This window comes from Dendropsophus ebraccatus, chromosome 15 (genome assembly GCF_027789765.1).
Source record: "Dendropsophus ebraccatus isolate aDenEbr1 chromosome 15, aDenEbr1.pat, whole genome shotgun sequence".
Lineage (NCBI taxonomy): Eukaryota > Metazoa > Chordata > Amphibia > Anura > Hylidae > Dendropsophus > Dendropsophus ebraccatus.
In genome coordinates, this window is record NC_091468.1 from 8,670,561 (window position 1) to 8,694,105 (window position 23,545).

The following is a 23,545-nucleotide window of genomic DNA, read 5'->3' on the forward strand; positions in this document are numbered from 1 at the left end:
TTTAAGAAAGTTACGTGTGATCCTACGGCATGCGTGAGGTCTGGGGCCTTTTCTGACACCATCTGCAGCTTTCCTGCAGCTAGGAAGCCAATAGTCCCCTGAGAAAATGACTGACTGCTATATGTGGGGTTTATGACCGGCATTATCCCCGCTATGGTGGCATTTAGCACAGTGGTGGCAGAAATATATAAACCTGCTTTGTGCGAGCCAACATGGCGTAGGAAGCAGAAGGCAAGGAGATTATACCTATGTACAGTCATTACATTAAAAAAAAAAAAAAATGAACAAAATCTCCAGGCAAAAGAATAACATGATGAATCCGACATAGATCTTGGTGCAGAAAATCAGAATTTTTTTTCATGCATGTTAAAGGGACACTGCAAAAATGTGGTTAAATCAAGTTATACAGATTTGTAAATTACTTCTATGCAAAAAAATAAATAAATAAATAAATAAATCTCCAGTCTTCCAGTACTTATCATCTGCTGTATGTCCTGCATGAAGTGGTGTACCCTGTGTCCAAGACAGGAACTGTCCAGAGCAGCAGCAAATCCCCATAGAAAACCTCTCCTGCTCTGGGCAGTTCCTGACATGGACAGAGGTGGCATCAGAGAGCACTGTGTCAGACTGGAGAGAATACACAACTTTCTGCAGGACACACAGCAGCTGATAAGTACTAGAAGACCGGAGAGAATACAGTTCTTTCAAGTTATAAAACATTTCCAAATATATTGTTGTCCACAGAGAAGAATAAAATCTGCGGTGGAGATAAGTGTCAGGTCACATATTTCAGACACACATGGGATGCGGTTTGTCATCGGTGGAGTCCGCTAAAAAATCTGCGTCAACTCTGACAAGTGTGAACAGGGCCTTAGGGCACAGCGAGACACAAAGGGCCATCTTGAAAAGGATGGGGTGTGACAGTATTACAGTGATATCATCTTACAGTGATGCCAGCCCCCAGGTTACAGGCTCCAGCTGATCTAATGCCATCTGACTGGGTAGGAGGATGGTACAAACCCAATGCAAAACTCTCATGTGACACACGCTGCAGCATTATTATATATATATTCATTAGAACAGGATTGTGCTGCGATAATGTATCATCAATTGTCACATCTACAACCCTATAGGCACTGTGTAAATGTGGATGCCAGTCACCATCATGTGTCAATTGTTTCTGTGTAGGCTAAAAGCTGTCACCATTAAAGTAAAGACAAGACTACAGGATGAATAGCATTGTTCTGAATGATCCTTCTCCTCAGAACAGAAGAGTTTATATTTTTCCTTTAGTTTTTGTCAACTACTATAATACTGTCCCTATATGCAAGAATATAACTACAATAATACTGCTCCCTATATACAGGAATATAACTACTATAATACTGCTCCTATATACAGGAATATAACTACTATAATACTGTTCCTATATACAGGAATATAACTACTATAATACTGCTCCTATATACAGGAATATAATATAATACTGCCCCTATATACAGGGATATAACTAGTATAATACTGCTCCTATATACAAGAATATAACTAGTATAATACTGCTCCTATATACAGGAATATAACTACTATAATACTGCTCCTATATACAGGAATATAACTTCTATAATACTGCTCCTATATACAGGAATATAACTACTATAATACTGCTCCTATATACAAGAATATAACTACTATAATACTGCCCCAATATACAAGAATATAACTACTATAATACTGCTCCTATATACAGGGATATAACTACTATAATACTGCTCCTATATACAGGGATATAACTACTATAATACTGCTCCTATATACAAGAATATAACTACTATAATACTGCTTCTATATACAGGAATATAACTACTATAATACTGCTCCTATATATAGGAATATAACTACTATAATACTGCTCCTGTATACAGGAATATAACTACTATAATACTGCACCTATATACAGGAATATAACTACTATAATACTGCTCCTATATACAGGAATATAATATAATACTGCCCCTATATACAGGAATATAACTACTTTAATACTGCTCCTATATACAGGAATATAACTACTATAATACTGCCCCTATATACAGGAATATAACTAATATAATACTGCCCCTATATACAGGAATATAACTACTATAATACTGCTCCTATATACAGGAATATAAGAACTATAATACTGCTCCTATATACAAGAATATAACTACTATAATACTGCTCCTATATACAGGAATATAACAACTATAATACTGCTCCTATATACAGGGATATAACTACTATAATACTGCCCCCTATATACAGGAATATAACTACTATAATACTGCCCCTATATACAAGAATATAACTACTATAATACTGCTCCTATATACAGGAATATAACTACTATAATACTGCCCCCTATATACAAGAATATAACTACTATAATACTGCTGCTATATACAAGAATATAACTGCTATAATACTGTCTCCTACATATAAGAATATACAGTACCTATTATAATACCAGACAGACATACGGATAAGACAGGTATATAACAACTTTTCCCTATGCTATATATCCATTGTCCTGTAGCAGAGAATAGAGAAGGAAGGTGAAACTCTTAGCTAAAGCCTCCTCGTGCTCTTCTTGGCCGGACAACCTTGGCTATCTGCAATGTCTTAACAATAGTTCCCCGGAGAACATTTAGAACCACTCCACTCCGCTCAATATTGCTCCTTTGCTAATGGAAGCAGAAGACGCCATGAATAATTGAGCAGGACAGAGAATGCTTCCTTAATTTTATTAGCAATACTTCTCCTGAAGTCCAATGTATGCAGCCTGGGACCATAGTGCACAAATGGTAGGAGAGGTTTTCTATGAGGATTTGCTGCTGCTCTGGACAGTTCCTGACATGGACAGAGGTGGCAGCAGAGAGCACTGTGTCAGGCTGGAAAGAATACACCACTTCCTGCAGGACATACAGCAGCTGATAAGTACTGGAAGGCTTAAGATTTTTTTAATAGAAGTAAATTACAAATCTCTGGAACTTTCTGGCACCAGTTCATTTGAAAGAAGAAAAAAAAAGAATTTTTTTTTTTTTAAATGATGACTAAACAAAAAAGTTAGAGCTCAACCCAAGAAATGGAAAAAAGTACATTATGTCTTGGATACTGAAGAGAGTGAGCCTGCAGAAAGACATGTAGAACCTGTACAAGACTCTGTAAGTCTCTCACGACTACAGTCCGGGCACGCTGCCCACACAGATCAGAAGCAAATCCCTCAGTAATGAAATTATATTTTGGAAGCAGGAAGATGATGGGCAGACTATGGCGGAGATTGGAAGATTTCATCAGAGAAGATTCTGCCCAGATTCTTAGGATAAGGAGTTGGCAGAAAGAATTTATAAATATGGAAGAAGGGGAGAAGAAACCTGATGAGAATGTGGCCGTATTCAATATAAAAGAGACAGACTCTGAGGACCTTAATGCAGCATCACTGATTGGCCCAAAAATGGTAAATCATGGGTGTGGCTGCACAGAGAATCAATGGATCCTTCCCAGCCAATCAGATAAAAGAAATGGCCTGATGTAGATAAAGTGAATGCTCCTCGTGGGACGGCCCACTGGATGCCCCTCCCCCAAAGAGCCCCTACACATCAGCTTGTGGTATATGATGACTGATCTGAGCTCCTGATGTGACAGCCCACCAGAGACCCCTCCCTCACAGAGCCCCTACACATCAGCTTGTGGTATATGATGACTGATCTGAGCTCCTGATGTGACAGCCCACCAGAGACCTCTCCCTCACAGAGCCCCATACACATCAGCCTGTGGTATAGGATGACTGATCTGTGCTCCTGATGGGACGGTCCACTGGATGCCCCTCCCTCACAGAGCCCCTACACATCAGCCTGTGGTATAGGATGACTGATCTGTGCTCCTCATGGGACGGTCCACTGGATGCCCCTCCCTCACAGAGCCCCTACACATCAGCCTGTGGTATAGGATGACTGATCTGTGCTCCTCATGGGACGGTCCACTGGATGCCCCTCCCTCACAGAGCCCCTACACATCAGCCTGTGGTATAGGATGACTGATCTGTGCTCCTCATGGGACGGTCCACTGGATGCCCCTCCCTCACAGAGCCCCTACACATCAGCCTGTGGTATAGGATGACTGATCTGTGCTCCTCATGGGACGGTCCACTTATGCCCCTCCCTCACAGAGCCCTATACACATCATGTGGTATAGGATGACTGATCTGTGCTCCTGATGGGACTGTCCACTAGATGCCCCTCCCTCACAGAGCCCCATACACATCAGCCTGTGGTATAGGATGACTGATCTGTGCTCCTGATGGAACGGTCCAGTAGATGCCCCTCCCTCATAGAGCCCCATACACATCAGCTTGTGTGGTATAGGATGACTGATCTGTGCTCCTGATGGGAGGGTCCACTGGATGCCCCTCCCTCACAGAGCCCAATACACATCAGCCTGTGGTATAGGATGACTGATCTGTGCTCCTGATGGGAGGGTCCACTGGATGCCCCTCCCTCACAGAACCCCTACACATCAGCCTGTGGTATAGGATGACTGATCAGTACTCCTGATGGGAGGGTCCACTGGATGCCCCTCCCTCACAGAGCCCCTACACATCAGCCTGTGGTATAGGATGACTGATCAGTACTCCTGATGGGAGGGTCCACTGGATGCCCCTCCCTCACAGAGCCCCTACACATCAGCCTGTGGTATAGGATGACTGATCTGTGCTTCTGATGGGAGGGTCCACTGGATGCCCCTCCCTCACAGAGCCCCTACACATCAGCCTGTGGTATAGGATGACTGATCTGTGCTCCTGATGGGAGGGTCCACTGGATGCCCCTCCCTCACAGAGCCCCTACACATCAGCCTGTGGTGTAGGATGACTCATCCCTGTTCTACCTTCTGTGCTGTCAAACTTCCTAAACCCAAATCTGGATGGCCAAATATAAAAATACATAATGAGTAAGAAAAAAAGAAAACTTGACCGTTCTATAAATAAATTTGCATTTTTATTCAGTGTTCATATCCGTGTTCAGCAAATGGTCGAGAACCTTTCGTTTTATTTATAGCCCCGCAGAAAATATCACCAAGTTGTTGAAGCGTCTGATTCATGGAGCGGTGAGTTATATTAGACAGTTTGATGAATCAACCTTCCCCCCACGCTATAATCCAGCCAGAAGTGCTGCATCTCAGCAGGAGACGTAACAGCACCAACTGGGGCGGCTGTGCATGCCAACTTCAGGGGCAAAGGGCTGTAAGCTGGGGGCAGGGTATAGGTCACCAATATGCAAAAAATACAGTCAAACAGGAGTAAAAAAAAACTTTATGGAAAGAAATCATAAATAATAGCAAAGTGGTAGCAACATATTTGTAAAGTGGTTATGTATCAAATAAATGTTAGCCGAACCTGGTAATTTCAGCATAACCATGTGACCAACCAACGTGTATGGGGGAAGGGGGTGTAATAAATAATTGCATTGGCCAGATAAGGTCTTTGCTACGTGCCAGAGACTCGGCCCACCCAAGTGTGCAGGTGTAAGGGCCCTATTACACGGGGCGATTATCATGCAAAAAATCGTTATATCGTTCAAATTTTAACGATAATCGTTCTTTGTCATTGCATATGTCGTTGATCGTTGATTTTGATCAGAACCTAAAATTATCGCTAATAGTTCGCTGTAATTCGCAAGATGCACATTTGTTCAGTGTAATTGCACATTGTCCATTGTTTTGCTAGGATCAGAAGGAGTAAATGATCGTAGCCAATGGTGCGCTTACACAGAATGATTGCCGTTCGAATTTTCGCAATAACGATCGCATTTGAGCGATAATCGGCTTGTGTAAACACAGCGAACGATCAAGCGACAATCATTCATTGTGATCTTTCAACATGTTCTCAAATCGTCGTTGGTCGTTTGCTAAAAATTCGCAGATTGTTTCGTGTAAACAGTCTTTCAAAGATTCACCCTATGAGAAGATAGATAATCTAAAAACGATCGCAATAACGATTTTTCTAACAATTTATTCATCTAAACGCTGATCGTTATAAAAACCAAACTGTTGCCTTAAAATCGTTAAACGATCGATTGGGGCGAATTATTGCTTCGTGTAAATGGGCCTTTACGACCATTGTTCTGTGTAATATGGGGAACGATTTTAGGTTAACGATAAACAATCTCGTTTGTGATCATTTAATAATAATAATAATAATAATTTTTATTTATATAGCGCCAACAGATTCCGCAGCACTTTACAATTCTGGGGGTACATACATAGACATAAATCAGACATTACAGAGATATACATATAATTATCCATACATGAGGAGTGAGGTCCCTGCTCGCATGCATCAGCTTACATACTATCAGGAGGGGGTGCAAGACAAAATGGCAGAGGGGCAAAGTGCATCATTGTTCTTATGGTCCGGCCATCTTTATAAATAAGGCAGTGCGGGTAAGGGTGGGTGAACCTGTCACCAGCCAATGCCTGTATGCACAGGTCTAAGTGCTTAAATGCTTGGCGTGTGTGTATGTATGTATGTGTCTGTGTGTGCGTGCGTGTATGTGTCTATGTGTGCACGTGTGTGGTGGTGGTAGTGGGGGGGGGGCAGGGGTTGAGGGTAGCAGTCAAATTAGGGAACCTGGTAAGCCTGCTGGAACAGATGTGTTTTGAGGGCACGTTTGAAGCTTTGTGTATTGGAGGTGAGTCTGACAGTCTTTGTATTCCATAGAACTGGTGCAGCTCGGGTGAAGTCCTGGAGACGGGAGTGAGAGGTGCGGATCAAGGTGGATGTTAGTCGTAAGTCGTTAGAGGAGCGTAAGGCATGGGTAGGACGGTAGACAGAGATGAGGGCGTTAGGGCCCTATTCCACCGGACAATTATCGTTCGCATAATCGTTAACGATTAACGATCTCAAACGACCGCTATTGCGAAAGACCTGAAAACGTTCACTCATTTCCATGGAACGATAAGCATTACTTATGATCATACTTGCGATCATTTTTTCTTCACTAGCCACGATAAAAATAGGTCCAGGTCTTATAAAGCGATCAACGATTTCTCGTTCGGTCGTTAATCGTTAACTGCATTTCAACCGAACGATTATCGTTTAGATTAAGTAATATTGCAGGGTGAAATACTAGGTTGTTAGGGTGGGTCCACTGTGATCCATTTTTCCATTGACTTTTATTATAAAAAAAAAATACAGATCAAAATGGATGGCCACAAATGCATCAGTTTTTCCAACCTTGTTTTGCAAAATCGGATGAAAAAAACCGACTGCAAAAACGTAGTGTGAACCCAGCCTTACACAGTTGCAAAAAAAAAAAAAAGGTTTTCATCGACAACTGCTTTCCTGATGAGGAATATTGATGTTATGGGGTGGGGAGGAGGTTCCCTGCCGGGGATCCCCTACTTCGGAGACGCTCCATCATCTCAGTGGGTGCCATGTAATACAGGATTTCTCCTGCGGTGATTCTGCAAGTAAAATGAAGGCCGGCTGGTTGCTTCCTCTGGTGATAACAGGTGGGGGGAGGGCAATGACATAGCAATGGGACCCCCCTCCCAAGTCTTCAGCTCATTGACCTGTTAAGAGGAGTGGGGTCTTCCATACAGGACATAGGATACAAGATCCTATTGCTAGGGCTACCAAGCTATACTTTAATGTCTTTCTTCCTAAGGTCAAAAGGTAGTATAGAAAGAGAGTTTCAATTACCTTTAACAGAGTGTGACTAATGCCGATATTGGACTAGACGCAATACCGGCTGCAGACTTTTGTAACACCTGGGGGTAAATGAATTTTTTTAAATCAACTGGTGCCAGAAAGTATGAGAGATCTGTAATTTACTTCTATTTATATAAAAAAAAAAAGTGTCTTCCAGTACTTATCAGCTGCTGTATGTCCTGCAGGAAGTGGTTTATTCTCTCCAGTCTGACACAGTGCTCTCTGCTGCCACCTCTGTCCATGTCATAAACTGTCCAGAGCAGCAGCAAATCCCTATTAGAAACCTCTGCTGCTCTGGACAGTTCCTGACATGGACAGAGGTGGCAGCAGAGAGCACTGTGTCACACTGGAGAGAATACACCACTTCCTGCAGGACGTACAGTAGCTGATAAGTACTGAAAGACTGGAGAAATTACTAAATAGAAGTAATTTACAAAACTGTCTAACTTTTTGAAAACAGTCAATTTTAAAGGATTTTGCCTACTCCGTTAAAGCCAAACTACGGGACTATGGGAAAATCTACCGCAAATCATCATTATGTGGGTTTGCCCCCTTTGGACCATTGAAGTCAGTACTATGAACAAAGACTACTTTATAGATGTTAGCGTAACCTTCGAATCTTCAGAATGTCTGTAAAAACTGGACTGGATTTATTGCGGATCTTGACTTTTTAATTGAAACCAATAAGGAAAATCCATTACAAATTGTCATTACGTGGATTTGACTATGTTTGGTTTACTGAAACCAGCACCAATGAATAGAGGCTACATTATATGTCAACCTAATCTGCAAAAACAAATTTATGACTTTCCCGTTGACGTTGATAGGGAAAATCCACCAGAATTGACAGGATCTGGATTTGACTATGTTTGCTATGTTAGGCAGGCAGCGGATCCTGTCTAAGCTGCTGAGATCCATGAGAGAAGAGACGGATTACACGGACAGACCCTTTCTCGCCTCATAATATGGCCGCCTCCTCTCTGTGTTTCCCAGCAGGAAATAATATTATTCCTGGTTTAATATGTGTGTAGCGTCCTAAGGAGATGACGTTCTTACCCGTCCTTCACGGGGCCGACACTGCTGGATTACATTACGATTTGGGGAGTCGGAGAGTAGACGCCTAAATATAGAAGGTTTGGGAGGTGGAAGCGGCCTCCGCAGAATATGTCAGGAACTTTCCCCCTCGGCTATCGATGCCAAAACCACAGAAAAAGAAACTTATCACTGGCAAAGATCATAAATATACATTGTAATTAAAGTAAAGGATGAAGAACAAGACGCTCCTTTATACCGCAGTGTTGCGTTACTGTAGGCGTAACCTATGTTAAACCCTTCAGAGAGCACTCTCACTGCTGTCATTGAGGGAAGTACGGTATAGAGACTACAGGTGCAGGCTTTCTCAGCTCCCCCCTCTCCCGCACAGGGAAAATGGTATGCCCCACCCACACTTCCTGTAATCTGTCCTGATCTAGCTGTTACTAGAGACAGATTTCCCCTAACAACAGACAATGGATAGCAGACTGCAGGGAAAGGTGACATCTAGTGAACAAGATTATAGAGCAGCTTTTTTTCTGGGGCAAAGAGTAAATTTTGGTAAATAACGTGATTAACAAAAGTGTTAGGAGTCACATCGACCATCGCATAGAAAGAAGTTGTTTGAAACGAGAGTGATCATTGATATTCTCCATATGGTAATGAAACACAACTAGAACAGAAGTCCTTCAGATGCCTTCTACTATCAATGCATTCTGCTCAGCCACTCATCCGCTCCCAGGAAAGCTGGGTGAAAACTTACAGCATGCACTGGATGACTGGGTGATAACGTGCATGTGCCACATGCTGCTTTCAGACACTCCTTCATAAGCCTTACAGCTCAGCACATATATCACCACAGACCAGAAGTAAAAACCTTAAAGGGGTATTCCTTTATCATTAATGATAGCATGGCACACTACAGTAATCCCTTTATAATTCGTCTTTACTGCTGCATCCCCTGCACTGTTCTTCCCTGCAGAGCAGCACCCAAGACATGTGCTCTTAGTGAATAGGGCCAGCTGCAATACTAGTGCTTAGCGGGGGTTCCAGAGGTCAGACCACCCCTGATCACAAGGAGTAAGCATATCCTAGTGACATAGTCACAAAACTCTATATGCATAAAATAATTGTTAGCCAAACACCTGTTTAGGATTCGCATATGCTCCATAAACATGCCCGAAACTACAACCCCCAGCATGCCCTGAGGGCCTTCAGAAAGGTCCTGTAAACCTGTGTCTCTCCAGCTGTTGCAAAACTACAACCCCCAGCATGCCCTGAGGGCCTTCAGAAAGGTCCTGTAAACCTGTGTCTCTCCAGCTGTTGCAAAACTACAACCCCCAGCATGCCCTGAGGGCCTTCAGAAAGGTCCTGTAAACCTGTGTCTCTCCAGCTGTTGTAAAACTGCAACCCCCGGGATGCTCCGTAAAACTTTCTTAAAATAGGAAAAGGAGCATAAGCTTGGATAAGATGTCTTATAGCTTACCTTTTGTAGACTCGTAGGATTTAGCTGAGTCTTGTCAATTATTTTCACTGCCACCTGCGCATCAAAGAGAAAAACAATTACGTTAAAAAAAAAAACATAACTTAATAAGTGGAAAAAAAACATACGTTAGACGAAGGACCTGCTTTCTTTATCAGCGCCGTGGACACAAACTGGATTACTGCTTATCTGCGCCCCTGGCCTGTCTTTTTTACTTAAATGGTCCCTGTCGTTTCAACAAACATTGCATAGATCAATAGTGCAAGAATACAAGAAACCCTATAATATATCTTATCAGATAAAAATGCTTTCTTCTTCTTTAATCAATCATCTGTCCTCTCCTCACTTCCTGCTAAACTGTCATCCACTCTGGAAAAAAAAAAAACAGCTTAGCAACGACTTTTCTTTACTGGTTACGACTTCACATTATTGACAAGCAATGTAGAAAAAGTTGGTGTTATATAACTAAATGAATTAATAATTATTATTAATGTTACTAGAAGTCTTTGGAGTATTCTACAAATTTTTATTGTGTTAACCGTTTTTTTCCAAAATGGGAAAAAAGGATGGAACTCATTTTTAACATTGCTATTTTTTATATGATTCATAACTTTTTTTTTTATTATGCTGTACTTTTAGCCTACCTAAAGGACATGAATATGCAACCACTTACTAGTACACAAGATCACTATTTTAGTGATCTCTCATTACACTTGACTCCTGAAGCGTGGAGTACAGTCATGGCAGGAACGGATGAACCAAATTACCGTGACTATTCAGCTGCAGTTTGGGATATTCAGAGGACAAAAGGTGCAGACACAGAGTTTTTAACCACCTAGATGCTGCAGTCACTACTGATCACTAGAGATGAGCGAATTTGCCGAAGTTCGGGTTCATATGAACCTGAACTATTGGCTTCTGATTCCAGCTGTCTGCATCCTCCGTGAACAGGGTGGATACAGCGTAAGGACCGCCTGGAAAACTGGGATACAGACATTGGCATAGGCTGTATCCACCCTGTTCACGAAGGCTTCAGACAGCGGGAATCAGAAGCCGATAGTTCAGAAAATAGACGGAAAATCCGTCGTCCGTCCAAAGAATGAACGTGTTGATTCTTTGGATGGACGACGGAAACTGCTTGTGCATAGAATGGAGTCTATGACACGGGCGGAGACGCGCGCACCCGCCGCAGTCCGTGAGCAGGCACAAGCGGCGGATTCAGCGTCTATATTCCAAAGTGTGCACATACCCTAAAGCTGGGATCAAACATCCATTATAAAAAAAAAAAAAATTATCAAAAAACGAATCAAAATGCATCCATTTTTTTAGCGTACACAAAAATGTGGCCGACCACGTTTTTGTGTAAGCTAAAAAAAATGGATGCAGTTTGATCCTTTTATTTAATCTTTTTAATGATGGAATTCAAGGGAAATACGGATGCACACAAATACATCCATGTTTTCATCCATTTTTTTTTTTTTTGCATAAAACATTAAAAAAGGATGTAGTGTGAACCCAGCCTAATACACAAAAGCTACACATAGAGCAACCCCCGTATATACTGCCTATATATACTGCCAATTGATTTATATTTCCAGGAGGAATAACAGAGCGACAGCTGAACTCAAAGTTCTGCTATAAAGTTCTCGGGTAGTGATACTTCATGGGGAATGCAAGTAATGGCAGTGACACAGGTGTCAGGGGAGCAGACAGGTCCCCTTTAAATCTGTGCTGTAACTTTTTGCCCTGAAGCTTTCCTACACTGTGACTTGCGTGGGCCAAGGAAGTCAATGCAGAGAAATGAGTTACAGTGGAGAACAGCTGTTGAGCCCATTAGCTTCATCTGCTGCGGAGCGGACTTGGCTAGGCACAGGGAAATTGTTAATAGTCCATAAGTCAGTCGCACAATGCGGCTATACAGCAGAAGAAGCCCCCTGTAATATACAGCGCTGTGCAGACAACAATAGGCCTTGACCAGGGCATTGGCTCGGTGCCCCGTCCCATCTCATTCACAACCAGCAAGATTTCTTTCAGCTGTGAACCCAGCCGAACAATTGAGGGAAATCTATTCCGTGTCTGAATGGTGTCCTGCTGCCCCGGGGTCACTCACTGTTCGCACTCACCTCTCTCCCGGTCAGGACATGTCTGGCCAGTTTCACTTTGGCAAAGTTTCCTTTGCCGATGGTCTTCAGCAGACGGTAGTTTCCAATGTGCGGCTGCTCGTCGGTGGTGGACGCTATGGAGTTGCGACATCGGGGAAGGCTTTGTCTACTGCTCGACTTTGTAGGAGGGATGTGTGGTTCTGGGTACCCGTCCAGTGACGTGTGCTGCAAGGGAAGAAGGGTAAACGTCATGGCAGTGAACAAACAAGAGGAGGATGGAGATCAGTGTGCCCCCCAATTTAAAGGGGTACTCCACTTAAACATAACTTTTGATATGTTGCTGCCCATGGTGAGACTAACAATTCCTTCCATACTTGTTATTATCTATTCAGTCTCCTTCCCCCAGCTCTTAGCTGCTGCTTTTTATTGAAGACACAAAAATCTGTGTGAGCTTTTCTCTCTGTCTCCCCCTCCCTTCTGAGACAGCTGATGTAAACAAGTCCCCGGCTGTTTCTGAAACTTCGTAGCTTCTTTGTAATGTTGGGAGGGTTATTCTGAGGTCAAGTGGCTGTTGAACTCACTGTGATTAATCCTTCCAGCATTAAAAAGAAGCTACAAAGTTGCAGAAAAGCCTGCCAGGGACATCAGCCCTCTCAGAAGGGAGGGGGAGGAGACTGAGAGAAAAGCTCAAACACAGATTTTTGTGTCTTCAGCAGAAAGCAGCAGCTAAGAACTGGGTAAGGAGACTGAATAGATAATAACAAGTATGGAAGAAATTGTTAGTCTCACCATGGGCAGCAACATATAAAAAAACATGTTTGAGTGGAATATCCCTTCAATTGCTAATAAAAAAGAACATAAGAACCTACTATTAAAAATGTAGACCTCCCCAATCAGTGATCCCCATAACTATGACAGTCAAAGTACTGACAGCTACAGCCCCATTCAGTAGCTTAAAACAACAGACCACCATGACGGTGTATAATGGTGTAAGCTGCAGTGCCTCAATAATGGTGCCAGCCGTATTGTCACCATAATGGTACCAAGCGCGAGGGCCACAGCCATATAACAATCCATAACAGATGTGTCACCCAGTATGCTCCTATAACAGATGAATACAGCCCCTCCATAACAGTGTCACCCAGTATGCTGCCATAACAGACAGGTACAGACCCTCTATAACAGTGTCACCCAGTATGCTGCCATAACAGATGAATACAGACCCTCCCTAACAGTGTCACCCAGTATGCTCCTCTAACAGACAGATACAGCCCTCCATAACAGTGTCACCCAGTATGCTCCTATAACAGATGAATACAGCCCCTCCATAACAGTGTCACCCAGTATGCTCCTATAACAGATACAGCCCCTCCATAACAGTGTCACCCAGTATGCTCCTATACCAGATACAGCCCCTCCATAACAGTGTAACCCAGTATGCTCCTATAACAGATGAATACAGAGCCTCCATAACAGTGTCACCCAGTATGCTGCCATAACAGACAGATACAGCCCCTCTATAACAGTGTCACCCAGTATGCTACTATAAAAGGCAGATACAGCCCCTCCATAACAGTGTCACCCAGTATACTCCCATAACAGATGAATACAGACCCTCCATAACAGTGTCACCCAGTATGCTCCTATAACAGACAGATACAGCCCCTCCATAATAATGTCACTCAGTATACTCCCATAACAGGCAGATACAGCCCCTCCATAATAATGTCACTCAGTATACTCCCATAACAGGCAGATACAGCCCCTCCATAATAATGTCACTCAGTATACTCCCATAACAGACAGATACAGCCCCTCCATAATAATGTCACTCAGTATACTCCCATAACAGGCAGATACAGCCCCTCCATAACAGTGTCACCCAGTATACTCCCATAACAGATGAATACAGACCCTCCATAAGTGTCAGCCATAATCCCCCATAATAGTAGCAGCCACAGTGCCCCCATAACAGAGTAGTCCTTTATATTAGTGTCTCCCAATAGTCTCCCATAACAGATATATACAATGCCTCAATAACAGTGACCCCACAATGAGGATTGGTCTGATTGGCTCATAGGGGAAATGAGCCACACACAGGGTCCACAAAAAGATAACCAGCCTTTCATTGTATAATCACCCTGGTGACATTGAGCGGCATTCACCTCCGCAGTGCTACTGCGTCCATTATTATATCACCGCTATAGATGATATCCTGCGCTCCACTGCAGGGTAACACAATCCCCTCCATAGAAAGCAATATTGTTTGGGTTTGCAAGTAATGTGAAAGACAAGCACACTGCAGAAAAATTACACCGCCATCTACGCGGCGGTCACAAAATCGTGTTTTATATGAGGAACGCCAGGAAGGTTTACAGCCGAATAACCCAGAAGTCATTCATTATAATCAGCTATTTCTTCTATCTGCTGCTGGGAAAGCTGAGTGGCGATGAGAAATGTATGGGAGGAAGGCTCCTGGTGGTAGTATTGGTGAACTTAAAGGGGTACTCTGGTAAAAAAAAAATTGTGTTCAAACCACCTATCCAGAGTAGGAGAGATGTTCTATGGGGATTTGCTGCTGCTCTGGACAGTTCCTGACATGGACAGAGGTGGCAGCAGGGAGCACTGTGTCAGACTGGAGAGAATACACCACTTCCTGTAGGACATACAGCAGCTGATAAGTACTGAAAGACTGGGAGACTTTTAAATAGAAGTACATTTCAAATATGCATAACTTTTAATCACCAATTAATTTGAACCCAATTTTTTTTCACCGTAGTACCCCTTTAAAGGAATTATTCAGGAATAAAACACTATATCTGTTGTTAAGAATTTTAGATTTTTTGTAAATTCAAAATGTTGTACTTGTAAGTGGTTTATATATCCTTATACCCTAACAGTATGCGCCTAGTGTATGGTGGACGAACCGTAAGGATGCCACAAGAACCTATGGAACCCAGACGCTACAGGAGTAGTAGATGACTTCTAGGATTTCGCAGTGACAGAGAACAGGAAGAGAACGAGCCGTAGCTGTAATCTTAGAAATATCCTAAATACGCTAAATGTTTCCAGAACGACATAATAGTCCGGGCCCAAGAGCAACGCATTTTAGCATTTTTATTGCCGAGCCAATACAGGCGGAGGAGAACATATGGAGGCATTCCAGAGCGTGCTGTGAGATCCGGCACCTGTCACAGAACTCTGCCGCCACCTCCGCCACACATGATACCCCCCACGTCTGGTGACAGGCTGCTCTCACAGCGGGCCGCCCCTCACCAGCTTAAAGGGATTGGATCTTACCGAAATTACATTTTACAGTCGTCTATATTTACCAAGTTGGGAAAAATCTGTGAATGGATACGGCTGCCATTCTGGTGATGTAGCCATACAACACTACCTCATGGTTTGCTGCCACTCTCTGTAAGGTCTACTGTGTATTCGCAGCGCCAAAAAGCAACTTTGTTACATCTCTGCTTGCTGTTGATTAGAAATGTCTGTTTACATTAAAATAGTCCGAGCCGGGACAGGAACAGGAACAATCCTTCAGCAGGTATAGGTGGGTAGATCTCATCTTTCAGTACATCAGTACATTCGCTTTAAGTTTTGCACATGGATAGAACGGTGCCGGTGCGGGCTGCGGTCCCTCTTTTGAACCACAGCCCGCTTCCCACGCACGGTGCTGGTCTGTTACCGGACCTTATCCTAGGCCAGTGCTTGGTAATAGGCTGGCACCGTGTGCGAACCGCAGTTCAAAAAAGATACCGCTGCACCGGCTTCCCCACGCCTGTGCCGTTCTCTCCATGTGCAACCCTTAAAGTGTCACTGTCATTTAAAAATTTTTGCAGAAATTAATAGTCCAGGCGATTTTAGGAAACTTTGTAATTAGGTTTATTAGCCAAAAAAAGCATTTTTATCATGAAAAAGCAGTTTGAAGCTCCCCCCCGTCTTCATTGTTCTCTTATGGAGAGGGGAGGGGTGGAGGGAGATGAGGCACCAATACAGGACAACAAAGAGTTAATTTACAGCTACATCACTGGGCTATCTCCTCTGAGGTCAGCACTCACCTCTCTGACCTCTGAATACCGGTTTAAACATTGGTCCAGCTGTGTAATCCTTTGTTCTCTGCTGGCGACTAATCTCCCTCCTCCCCCCTCCCCTCTCCATAGGTTACACCGGGCCAGACTGATGTAAAAGAGTCTAGATTTCCTGTTAGTGAGCAATGAATGAGAGAGAAGGGAGGGGGGGACCTGGGGAAAGTCTTTTTGAATGCAGATAATGGCATATTTGCCTAATAAACTCATTTACAAAGTTTCTTAAAATCGCCTGGACTGTTGATTTCTGCAAAAAAAACAAAAAAACAAAACAAAATAAAGAAAACAGTAACCAACGACTGTCGTTTTATGTATTATGGTGAAGGATTTCAGGTCGTTCACAAAGGCGCTAGTTTGCAATTCGTTAATCGGAGAAAACGAAAAATCGCTTTGTGGCAACATACTGTGTTTTGTATTGCATAATAGGCTTGTTGACTGTCTGGGTTTATTTGATTGTTAAAAAAGTCAGCGGTCATCAGTCTTGCTGTGTAATAGGGAAAGTGCCACTCACTGAACCAAAGGGTCACATAACTGATCCATCTGTACATGAGCTCTGAGGAGATCGCCTCTCGCTTACTGCGTTCAGTAATAGGACCTTAAGCCAGTCGACTTTCATTTATCCATACATACAACATGAGCTTAAATGCAGCAGTCAGGCGGGAAAGTGTCCCTTGAAGTTAAATTGGAGTCTTGGCAGCTCGGAGGCTTAGGGATAAGCTGCTGAGTCACTTATAGTGTGGACTGCGCCTCTGATTGTGAAACTTTCCATAAACACAACCCTGGATTCCTGTATCCCCCGCAGGAACGACCATGACATGGGAACGCTGCATCTGTCTGCTACTGGCTGAGCCGGAACTGGCGACCCAGAGCCGCTGGATTACTGGTCTCTGACCCCATGTGCCACAAATAGGGGCGATGTCTTATATCCAGGGAGAGAAGCGAGGAAGACGAAAATATCAAAAGTACCAATAGCGAAATAAGAGAGCTGACATATCCTCTATACTACACCACACAGGACACCTCCTCTATACTACACCACACAGGACACCTCCTCTATATACTACACCACACAGGACACCTCCTCTATACTACACCACACAGGACACCTCCTCTATATACTACACCGCACAGGACACCTCCTCTATACTACACCACACAGGACACCTCCTCTATATACTACACCACACAGGACACCTCCTCTATATACTACACCACACAGGACACATCCTCTATACTACACAACACAGGACACCTCCTCTATACTACACCACACAGGACACCTCCTCTATACTACACCACACAGGACACCTCCTCTATATACTACACCACACAGGACACCTCCTCTATATACTACACCACACAGGACACCTCCTCTATATACTACACCACACAGGACACCTCCTCTATATACTACACCACACAGGACACATCCTCTATACTACACAACACAGGACACCTCCTCTATACTACACCACACTGGACACCTCCTCTATATACTACACCGCACAGGACACCTCCTCTATACTACACCACACAGGACACCTCCTCTATATACTACACCGCACAGGACACCTCCTCTATATACTACACCACACAGGACACATCCTCTATACTACACAACACAGGACATATCCTCTATACCAGTGATTTTCAACCGTTTTTGAGCCGCGGCACACTTTTCATACTTAAAAAATCCCGGGGCACACCACCAACCAAAATGGCACAAAATGACACTAAAACAGTACATATTATACATATAGTTAATAATATAGATTCTAAATGTATTTATACTCACTCAGTGTGAAACCTGGGTCTGTTTTCTTCTCCCCCCTGCTTCTCTCCTGTGCTTCTCTCCACCATACTTCTCCCCCCTACTTCTCTCCTGTGCTTCTCTCCACCATACTTCTCCCCCCTGCTTCTCTCCTGTGCTTCTCTCCACCATACTTCTCTCCTGTGCTTCTCTCCTGTGCTTCTCTAGACCATACTTCTCCCCCCTGCTTCTCTCCTGTGCTTCTCTCCTGTGCTTCTCTCCCCTGTGCTTCTCTCCTGTGCTTCTCTCCCCTGTGCTTCTCTCCTGTGCTTCTCTCCACCAAACTTCTCTCCCCCTGCTTCTCTCCGCTGTTTCTCTCCCCCATCCCCATGTTTCTCTCCCCCCTGCTTCTCTCCCCTGTTTCTCCCCATCCCCAGGTTTCTCTCCCCCATTGTTTTCTCCTGTTTCACAGGGGCACCATAGTTTGGGGAACTTTCCCCGCGGCACACACGACCATGTGTCGCGGCACACTAGTGTGCCACGGCACACTGGTTGAAAATCACTGCTCTATACTACACCACACAGGACACCTCCTCTATACTACACAACACAGGACATATCCTCTATACTACACCACACAGGACACCTCCTCTATACTACACCACACAGGACACATCCTCTATATACTACACAACACAGGACACCTCCTCTATACTACACCACACAGGACACCTCCTCTATACTACACCACACAGGACACATCCTCTATATACTACACAACACAGGACACCTCCTCTATACTACACCACACAGGACACCTCCTCTATATACTATACCACACAGGAGTGCCGACACCTCCTCTATACTACACCACACAGGACACCTCCTCTATACTACACCACACAGGACTCCTCCTCTATACTACACCACACAGGACACCTCCTCTATACTACACCACACAGGACACCTCCTCTATATACTACACCACACAGGACACCTCCTCTATACTACACCACACAGGACACATCCTCTATACTACACCACACAGGACACCTCTATACTACACCGCACAGGACACCTCCTCTATACTACACCACACAGGACACCTCCTCTATACTACACCACACAGGACACATCCTCTATACTACACCGCACATGACACCTCCTCTATACTACACCGCACAGGACACCTCCTCTATACTACACCACACAGGACACATCCTCTATACTACACCACACAGGACACCTCCTCTATACTACACCACACAGGGCACATCCTCTATACTACACCACACAGGACACCTCCTCTATACTACACCACACAGGGCACATCCTCTATACTTTAGCACACATGACACCTCCTCTATACTATGTTGGTCTAGTCCTACACAACTTTCAGCTTCGGTGATATCCTCCCTCCTAGAGATACAGCAGCATGCTGATTACAGCTCCGGGGTGTGTATGTACATTTTTCCGCTTGTCTCACTGCAAGATTAACAAAAGCTTCTAAATGAACGAGCCCTTTTCTCGGCCACAGATCTTGTCCTGCACCTCCGGAGTCCTTTCTACATCTGGTTGTGTTTGCTTTTTAAGTTCTTTGTGACCAATTACATTAAGAATTTGCCTTTCAGTCTGTGCTTGCAGCACGGGAGTATAATGGAGGCCTTACTACCCAGGCGCACAACTCTCCCAAGTTGTTCCTTTCGCCTGAGCATTGTATGCAGCCACTGCCATAGTAACCGAGCTCGGATACACCGCTGGGCGCAGGTCTCCGATAAAACGGAATTATTAACACAAAGCAGCAGACAAGGTCATTGAACGACAGCTTCTCCTGCAGAGACCGGTGATTACACGATACTGCGGACAGAACTCCGCTATTCCATCCACCTTAAAAGAGCAATTCTGAACACTGCTGATATTAACATCATTGGTAAAGAAAGGGCTATCAAGCTAAATGGTTAGGACCTTTTTATTGTTAATGCCTCTCACATCACGCATCAGGATGAAACGCAGAATTTACTTTCTCTTTCCCCGTAAGGAGCTTTCTTTGTACCCATTGTTGCCCACTTCAGAGTTATGTACTTGGTATAAACTTTCAAGACAGTCAAAAGGAAGAAGGTTACAACACTAACTATAATACTACTCTATGTACCAAAATATAACATAATATTACCAATTTAGGATGGAATGAAACTGCTATAAATCACAAGCAAATAGAGGTTAGACGGCACTATCTCTGCTACATGTCCCTAGATCGGTGCATGCGTTATAGGTCAGTGGGTACAGAGGGTAAACTAGGGAGTTCCATGGTATACAGGTTATATGCCGGGTATCAGCTCACACGGAAATATGAAGCACAAGCCTTAGAGATAGAAGTACAGTAATACCTCTGTCTGTCAGTCAATCTGTTCTGGAAGCTGTACTAGAACCGAGCAGTTCCTATAGGGAACAATGTAAATGTCTTTAATTGGTTCTTACACTCCATGGGTCAGGTGCAGAGCGCCCGGCCCCCAGAGTGTAAAGACTATCAGTAAGGATTGATGCTTCTTTCCCCACTATTTACTGTGATGGAGCAGGGATTCCAATCATAATGACGGGAATCCCCGCTCTAAACGAGTGTTTCCTGGAGCAGGCAGAGAGAGAGGCAGGAGCAACAGTTTGAACTTGCCGCCCTTGCTTTACCCCGCCTCAGGGAAGAGCTCTTGCAGCCTTCCCCAGCTCAGTGGACCCTTCTCTGGGCCGCAGGCGCCCTTGCTCCAGCTTTGCCCACCCTTTCCACAGCTGATCCTGCGCAGATGCCGGACGCTGCTTTCCCAGGGCCGGCACTGCTTCTCCCCGCCGCAGGGAACAGCTCCTCCAGGCTGGAGAAGCAGTTCCCTGCGATGGGGAGAAGCCAGGGCAGTTCAGCAAGTTCAAACAGCTGCCCGCTCCTGGCTCTGTTGCAGGGGACACCCATTAGAGCAGAATTCCCATCTATATGATGGGAATCCTCGCTCCTGTAACCTTGACCTCAGTGTTCCAGAACACCTCAATTTTATCTCCCCTGATTTTGTTCAGATACCAAACAATGTTCAAGTACCAAACAAAACTTCAGGGGGAAATTCCGTTCCAATATTGAGCTGTATGAGAACCGAGGCATTACTGTACAGGCGGCACTCACCACAAATATTGCTGACTTTTATTAACGATTCATTATGTCAGACAGTGGCAAAACATCGGGGCAGGGAGGATTGAATATCTGATCTGGTAGGGGGTATGGAAACTGTTTAGGTTTAGAATTGTGCTCACTCCCTCTTCCAGAACCAACTTGAGAGTGGATTTTAATGACAATATGGCGGACTGGTGGGAGGATGTCAAGGAGGAGATCGGGTCCCTCTTACAGAGACTGTGTATTAAGAAAGGGAAGAGTAAGTATGGCCAGTATCTAAGACTGCACAAAGGATTGACCGGCTTAAATCTGAAGTGAGGCAGTATCAGTACAGTAGGTATACCTCCATGGTAGTTAAAAAGGATTATGGGTCCTTAGAGTCTGCTGATCCCTCAGAGAATTGCTTGGAGCGTGCGGCAAAGAAATTAATGGCAGGTCTCACTGACTCCCAGGGTGTTATCCTGGGGGTGGTGAGATCCTGGTATACAAAAAGAAGGTTTTGGATAAGGAAAAAATGACCCAATAAATAAATGAGGTCATTGATAAGTTATACCTGAAGAAGGCACCAGATCCAGATGGTATTACAGCAGAATTCTATAAGAACTTCAGAGACCTATTAGCTCTGATCCTTGTGAATTTATATAGAAATTTTCTAGAAAATCACTTGAAGCCTCAATCCGAGAGGGTCTCATTGTTAATTCTGCTGTCTAAAGGTAAAGACCCTAGCGACATCAAGAACTGGAGACCGACTGCTGACTTCAATGTCAACAGGAAGATTCTGGGAAAAATTCTCTTTTCAAGGTTAGGGACTTGGTTCCCAACACTGTAAGCAGGCTTTCATTTTGCACTGTAAAAGGGCGGAACATCTCTGGAGCCGTCATCTCCATCAGGGAGATGTTTGAGAGATGTAAAACCCATGGGTGTTTGAGATATGTTGTAGGTTGACCAGGCTAAAGAATAAACCAATAGTATCCATGGGCCATTTTATCAAAGTATGGTATTTTGGAAAAATTTGTGGATAGGCGAAAAAAAGATTTATTTTAAAGCTAAGAGCTTTCCTCTGATCAATGGTTGGCAGGGTGGCACCTTCAGGGTTGAGGCAGGGGTGCAACAAGGTTGCCCACTGAGTCCACTGCTGTATGTTTGCTACTGGTCCCCCATTGCCTGCCCCTGGATGTTGTCGCCTACGCGGATGATGTGACTGTAGTGATATCTGAGTCTCGTGAGGTGGACACGTCTACAGCGATCAAAAGTTACTTGGAGGCCTCAGTGTGTCTGGTCAACCTTGAGAAGAGTCGAGCTTTCTGAACATTGAACCCAGATTTTGATCTGCCACAATTTGCTAAAGCCTCCTGCTAAGATCCTTGGGGTTAAATTCCAGAGAGACCATTACTCAGCAATAAACTGGGAGGAAAAGTTGGAAAATGGAAATGTAAAGGTTCCTATAGAGAGGCTGACGTATAGAGACCAGGATACGATGCTGAAGACTTACCTGGTCCCCGTCTTCTTGTACGTCTCTGTCATCTTTCCTTTGCCAGAATCATTCTCATCCAGGCTTTTTCGCCTGTTCTTTCAACTTTTGTCGGGAACAGGTTGAAAGAGGGATTTTAAACTCTAGGGTTTTCTTTGACTCCATGTTTCATAAAGATAACTTTGGAAACCTGGACACAAATAACAGTCTTCTGTTGGTGAATAGTATCAGGGATTGGATATTGCTTTTTACAGAATCTTGGGTGCTTGACTGAGCAGATTTACTAGTGTCTTCCGCCCCAGTATCTAGAGTATAGCATAAGATGTCTCAAGAAATGGGGTATAGATAAATCTTTTATTGAGAGTAAAACAGGAAAGACCCATACTCCAGAGTGTCTACTACTTCTACAGCATACATACTGTCCAACCAAAACCCTGCAGGATAGTCTGTGGTTTCTCAATTGACTGAGGATATTGAGGCAATTGGATATCTCTTGGCCATCATTAGAGGGGAAACTTTTTGTCAGGGGGGATCTAAAATTTCTCAATGTGTCAGATCACATGTGTCCTTTAGGTTGTCAGGAGGAGACTATGCTTTACTTTATGTTAGAGTGCTGGGATGGATGATAAATCTGGCATGATATATCCGCCAGGATGAAAATCCAAACATAACAGCCCCCGAAATACCAGGAAATCATCTATGGGAATAACATCGACCAGGG

The 23,545-nt window shown here is 43.9% G+C and overlaps 1 protein-coding gene across 2 annotated transcripts in view; it reads right to left on the reverse strand.

Moving 5' to 3' along the window:
• MARK1 (microtubule affinity regulating kinase 1) overlaps nt 1–23,545 on the reverse strand; it is a 99,827-nt gene that overhangs the window by 51,445 nt on the left and 24,837 nt on the right. For both annotated transcript variants that reach the window (XM_069955495.1, XM_069955494.1), the window contains exons 2-3: nt 12,386–12,589; nt 10,266–10,319 (exon numbers count right to left, since the gene is read on the reverse strand). In XM_069955495.1, the coding sequence (XP_069811596.1) occupies nt 10,266–10,319; nt 12,386–12,589 (258 nt within the window). The remainder of the gene's footprint in view (nt 1–10,265; nt 10,320–12,385; nt 12,590–23,545) is intronic.